The sequence below is a fragment of the Sardina pilchardus genome, chromosome 12 (genome assembly GCF_963854185.1).
Source record: "Sardina pilchardus chromosome 12, fSarPil1.1, whole genome shotgun sequence".
Classification (NCBI taxonomy): Eukaryota; Metazoa; Chordata; class Actinopteri; order Clupeiformes; family Clupeidae; genus Sardina; species Sardina pilchardus.
Window position 1 is genome coordinate 20,943,901 of NC_085005.1, and position 6,576 is coordinate 20,950,476.

Here is a 6,576-nt window from a genome sequence, read left to right on the forward strand (position 1 = left end):
AAGGCACCCCAAATAAAATGTATTATTATTATTATTATTATTATTATTAAAAGACTACTGGTGTTTTTAGTACGTGCTAACCATAGGGCCCCATGACCCCTTTAGCGCTTACAGTGTGTGAGGGCCCTTTGTGTGGAAATTCACAGAGTTCACCATTCGGGCTCCCCCTGATCCCTTCTGTGCTTACAATGTGTGTGTGTGTGGGGGGGGGGGGGGGGGAGTGCTGGCACCTGCTCTGACTCCGAGCCTCAACATATCCAGCCGCGCTTCCCTGCGCCCGGTGCCCTGATGGGCCTCGCCTCTTAAAACATGCACGGGTGAGCACGAGGGGCAGGAAGTGCTGCTACCAGCAGCAGTTCACACCAGGGAGCCCGAGTGCCCCGGCAGAGACCAGTGTTGCCAGATTGGGCGGGTGCCCGCCCAATTGGGCTTCTTTTATATCATTCGGCGGGGGAAAATAAGCTGTAGGCGGGTAAATAACATTTTGAGTTCAATGGTTCTCTATGAGAAAAACGTCATCGGGCAGTTTTTTGCTGAAGACAGCGGGGTGATTGGGCGGAAATCAGTCAACCCAATCTGGCAACACTGGCAGAGACCCCAGCAGCGCAAGCAGGATGCACGGTGCACGGGTACAACATACAGAGGGGGCAGAGGTCAGGCAAGCAGAGCAGCCCCTGAGTGTGGCCAGTGTTCAGGCAGGCTATACACCTGGGGCAGCTGTGGCCTACTGGTTAGGGCAGGGCTTTGAGCTTGAAACCAGAGGGGGAGGGTTGCCGGTTCGATCCCCGACCAGTCCGTGGCTGACGTGCCCTTGAGCAAGGCACCTAACCCCTCAATGCTGCCCGAGCGCCGCTGTTGGGCAGGCAGCTCACTGCTGGGTTAGTGCGTGCTTCACCTCACTGTGTATTCACCGCATGCTGTGTGTGTTCACTAATTCACAAATTGGGATAAATGCAGAGATCGAATTTCCCTCACGGAATCAAAAAAGTATATACTTATACTTATACTTATACTTATACTTACTTATACCTATCATGGCCTACTGTAGTGATTCTCAAACTGTGGTACGGGGACCACTGGTAGGACGCGGACTCTCTGTTGTGGTACTCTGGGAGTCTCCAAGATGTTTTGCAAAACAGTATGTACAGTGTAAAATGTATTGAAATTGGCCTACGCCATGCTGTATTTTGATGCTGGTCATAATGCTGGTAGCCTACTTGAAGAGTCAGTTGTTCTCAAGAGCGGTAATCCGCAACCATGTTCACCAGTCACTTGGAACATTCACAGCCTATACATACATACTGTAGGCTTGAATATTTCCAATAGCCTTGAAAAAGGCTTTTTTGAAAATGTTAGGAAATGTGTCATACCGAGTATAGTGACATCACAAAAGGGCGGTAATCTGCAACCATATTCACCAGTCACTTGGAACAGTCACAGCCTGTACATAGGGCTTGAATAGTTGCAATAGTCTTAAAAATATGCTTTTTGAAACATTATAGGACATGTAGTAGTAATGGTGTCACACTGAGTGGTAACATCACAAATGAAGCTGAGTATCCCTCTAATGGTTTGTGTAAGACTGTCAGCATATAGCAAATCATACTCTTCTGTTCAATGGACATGTCTGTGGTTTGCTAACTCATGCTATGGGGTCACGGTTATGCTATTAAAGTGTTTTAAAGAGGTGGCAACTCCCATAAACTCAAATTGTTTGTGTAGGGTAGGCCATGCATGCACAACTGGTGTGTCTGTGTTTTGCTAAACAGGCCTAATATTTGTAACACCACAAGGTCATGGCTTTGAAAGTAGGGTGAGGAAGTAGGGTACATGGACTTAAAATGTCTTTCAAATGTATATGTAATAATGATGTTTAATGCAGTAAACTGTTAAATAATTTACTTACATTATAATGTATATATTAATTAGATATAATCATAAATTAAAAATACATAATATTAATATATCACACTTTTACATTATTCAACTTATGTCTCTCCATGTTATTTTATCTATGCTTCAAATATTAAATGATATAATTTATCCTGACACAGCTGAATTCAATTTCTCGTCGGAAATTCGCTGGAAATTTACAAGGCTTGTCAGCGAGGCTATTTTGAGTTGTGTGAAATAGCACCCACAGATAACCACAGAAGCCAGCCAGCTTGATAGGGGGCAGGAAGTCACTATTGCATCTCACCAGAGTCTCTCAGCCAAAGTGCAACGCAGCTAATAACAACATATCAGCCTGCGAAAGTGTGCTGTGAGAGACATTTTAAACACAACACAAACGCAAAACAAAAATCGCAGGGAGAAGTTGCAGATATAAGCTGGTGCTTCATCTGCTGTACTGTATGTCAACACTGAATCTTTTTTTGTTTTATTATGGTTACCTAACGTTACATTATCAAAGTTATCAAGTTACATTATCGAAGTTGTTATCAGAGTAATATCACTTTGCAATCAGCCAGGTTAAAGCTCTTTAGAATCCTAAGCATGTCCATGATATGTAGAGAATACATGACGTAACTCAACTCAAAGCAAGCTGCATTTCAGCGCTGATGGAAACATACCAGAAACTGAGGTGAAGCGGCTTATAGAGTCATGGGAAATATTAAGCATGCACAGGTAAATATAGAACGCGTTCTAAGTATGAACTCCACTGCCTCCGCCTGTGACTGCAGGAAAGTCAATTTTCATGTTTCCTGCTAGCACCCCATGTGCCAATTCCACACGATGGAATTTCCTGTATTTTATGCTCTCTGAAAAGGTGTCAAATCAAAAAGTGACCTTTGGTATGGCTCTGTTAGCGACTCAAATTGCTCAGAGTGTTTACATACAGTATGGTTGCTATGAGGAAAGAGGCTGTCACCTGAGCTACTCCATCACTGTTTGGAAGTACACTTTTGTGTGAAAATTGGACATGATAATAATTTTTCCTTGAAAATCAACATGCCCCTCAAACTGAAATACTTTGACATGTTCGTGTGATATAGTATAGTAATTTCCCGACTATTAACCGCAGCTTATACATTCCTTTTGCAAAATTTCTTCAGCTATGAGGTTATGTTATGGCTGGCTCTTAACCATGACATAAAATGGAGGCAGACAACAGAATTAAGGTTAACCGAAAAGTATTTTATTTAAAGTAATCAAAGATAATAAATATATGTAGTCAAATGTCTATAGAGAAAGAAAGATCATTTAGGTGTACAGTATGTGTGCGATGCCTGTGTCAGTAGTAAGAAAGCGAGGGAGATACTGTATGTAGAGAAAATAAGTGTGAAAGAATATGCCTCAATGGCACCCAGTGCCCATGATGAAAGATAGTGCCCAACAGAAAGTATGTAGAACCCCTTAAATACCCAGCCACACCTTCACCAGGTCCCGCTAGGCCCGCACTGCCCGTGTACTGACTGCACAGAGCCTGATTGATTGAGGCAAAGGGGGTCGTAACAGGTTAATACATGGGGACAGTTAATTTGGCTTTAATATGGTTTTGTTTCTTTTAACTTGCATAAAACACTGTCCTGAGGCTTATACACAATGTGGCTAATACACAGGAAATTACTGCAGTCTGTGTCTCACCTTCCTGTCCCGTCGTTTTGAGCCACACGTAGAGTAAACCATAGAGAACTATAGTGGCAGTGAGGTGTTGTTTCTGAGGTAAATCACAAACTCCTCTTGTGGAATGAATCAGAAATCATGCATGTTCTGCTCTGTTCTCAAAAGTCTTTTCTCAAAAGTCTGTTCCATCAGAGGCCTGTTTCTCATCATACACCACAGCACCTGATCAGCCAGCATTAGTGATGAACAAACTATGAATGCATTAGTCAACATGATCACACAGACTAAAGTCAAGTCTTGACAAGTATCTGATGAACCGGTAGACACATACGTATGTTTGTTGACATGACTACTTAGAAAAGTCAAGCATGGGATATGTCTGATACTTTCTCACGACAGACCACGCAACTTTTGCTCTCGCATTGAGTCGGGTATAGACTAAACTTTCAGAATGCATCAACGCACTGAATCACGATTTTTTAGAAGCAGGGTGATGGTTAACAAAATGTATGTTCTCAGCTTCGTCAACTGCAGTCAGTTAGCTACGCTGTCTAGTAGTTTCTGCAGCATGCACAGTCATGTCAATAGTTTGTGCAAAGTTTTGGAGGATGCAAGGTATGGGTTGGGGGCCGATGGGCAGGATGTCACAGCACTGAGACCACAAACCACAGCCAAGCGCATGCATGATGTTCTTTTTTCTCTCTCTCTTTTTCTTTTGGTCATGTTCCATGACTAGGTCAGCAGGCAAGCCTGCAGTACGCAGTGGGTGGTCACGTCAACTCATTTCTTGCCCCGAATTAAAAGGTCGTCATAAAGCCATTGTTCACAGACGCTGTCATATCATTTCGCCTGCCCGCTCCCAAACTCGGCCATGAAGGACTACAAGCTTGCCGTCGCCTGCATCCTGCTTTTCACACTTTGCACTGAGGTGCTCAGTCAAAGTAAGTGAGACTGTGAGATCTTATCTACCCAGCCTTATGATGCTGATTGTCATGTAAACCGCAGAATAATTGCTTGTCTCTTCCAGTTACTACTTCCAATTCTTGGAACCATGATTATTCTATTAATAGGACTTGCGCTTATCTGTTTGATCTTATACAGTATCTCACTCAAACCTGCATTAACGGCTGCACTACGTTTTTCCAGTTTAATGGATGTATGACTCTTAATCTTCTGCATGATATGTGTAATGTAATGTCATCTTTGAATTATTATTATTTTGCCATGCAGATTTCAATCCAGAGAAATGCTGTTTTAGGTACTACAACAAACCCATTCCTTCTAGAAGTGTTGAGCGTATCCTGGCAACCTCCCCAGAATGCATCAAGCCAGGGTTTCTGTAAGTGTCTTTGACTAACTTTCTATGTGTTTGCTGTCCACAAATGTCACCATACACAACCATTCAGCCAGTGCATCTGGGTTTTAGTCATGTCTCTGACATATTATGCTTGTTCTAATGTCTCATTCTAGGGTCATCACAAAGAGACGAGGACTGTCACTGTGTGTCAACCCAGATGACCCAGCAGTCAGCAAACTGATATCCAAGTTCTACTTCCCTGGCGCTGAATATCCCTGATGCTCAACCCACCAAAAAAAATATCCAGTGCTTCAAGTCCTTATACTGTTTCTGAATTTAGGCATTAGTAGCAGGCTGCTTATTTGAAAATAGTTTATTAGATATAAAGACGTTGAACATTTATAATGACTTCAGGCACAGACATGCACCTTTATTTAAGCACTGGATAACATATTAAGCTTTGTTATATATTCTTTATTGCTGATGGCCAGCCAAATACCTGCATGACTTTTGCCCTCATGTTGTTCTTTACTTCTTTCTGATTTTATTTCTCTGTTTTTATTTCATTAGATCTTTGTTTTTGTCTTTCATTCTGTTTATATGTTTTAAACATTTGTGTCCACTTCTTTCAATAAATACGAGATTACAACATGTCTGTTTTTGTGAACTGAATGATTTTGCATCACAGAGTTTCATGCCTTTCAGAGTGTGTAATTTATTGAGGGCTTCGCACCTGAAGCAGAGTTTGCGGATTACATTGAAAAGGCTGGTTTGTGGGTGTTAGCCGCCTTTCTCTCATAAGATGAATATTACTCATTCTAAGTCATTCGCTGAGGCGTCTTGTGCTACAGTTGTACATTGTGTTGTAGCAACTCAGCCTTTAGTCTAGTTGCCCCATTTTAATCAATTTTCAACACACTGGGAATTTAGTGCTTAAGCAGTACCCAGATTATTATTATTTTTTCTTTTTTTTTCTAGGTTTTGTGTTCCTGTAGGGTACAACAGAGTTACATAAAAGGTGTTCCAACCATGCTTTGACTGTCATTCTCCAGACGTCAGAGTATCATAATGAGTGTGAAGCCATTATTTTCAAGCTTTAAAAAACATGTACAGCAAAGGCCTAACACTTTAAGACATAACAAGGCCAACCACTTTCCTTCAGTGATTGAGATAAATTATGTTTGTTAATTCAGTTAGCTATACTGCATATTAGTTGCGCCTCATTTACATCATCCACACCTTTACTGAAAGATATGAAGGGTTCAGATGCAAAAGCCTCTAAATCCGTCTGACCACTTTTCTTTTAAATGAGCATTTTGTATCAGACTCCTATAGGGTTTCGCCTACAAATCAATATTTCAGACCAAGAAGAGAATGATATTTAGTGAGTTTTGAAGCTAAATTATTGAATTAACTTACACTATATGTGAACAGCATTCACTCACCATCATTTGCTATGAACTGCAGGATACACTAACCACAACATGCACTTGCTCTTCTCAACATGACTCAGATCTCAATTAAATTTTACCTTGCCTATAATTACGACTGTAGTCTCATGCTTTTTTGTTTTAGCAGTTTCACTGCTGTGATGACTTTTAATATTGTGTTGTCATTATGATAATAAATGGCTGCTGCTTTGATGTATTTTTTTATATGTTTATGGTGCAATTAATTTCCGGGTTGACTAGTTTGAACTTGATAACGTATAC

The 6,576-nt window shown here is 41.2% G+C and overlaps 1 protein-coding gene across 1 annotated transcript; it reads left to right on the top strand.

Annotated features, from left to right (window-relative positions):
• The first annotated feature begins 4,296 nt into the window (after positions 1-4,296).
• LOC134097835 (C-C motif chemokine 18-like) lies at positions 4,297-5,517 on the top strand. Its single transcript, XM_062550784.1, has 3 exons — positions 4,297-4,508; positions 4,798-4,906; positions 5,038-5,517. The coding sequence occupies exons 1-3, from the start codon at positions 4,439-4,441 to the stop codon at positions 5,141-5,143; spliced, it is 285 nt and encodes a 94-aa protein (XP_062406768.1). The 5' UTR covers positions 4,297-4,438; the 3' UTR covers positions 5,144-5,517.
• The last annotated feature ends 1,059 nt before the right edge of the window (positions 5,518-6,576 follow it).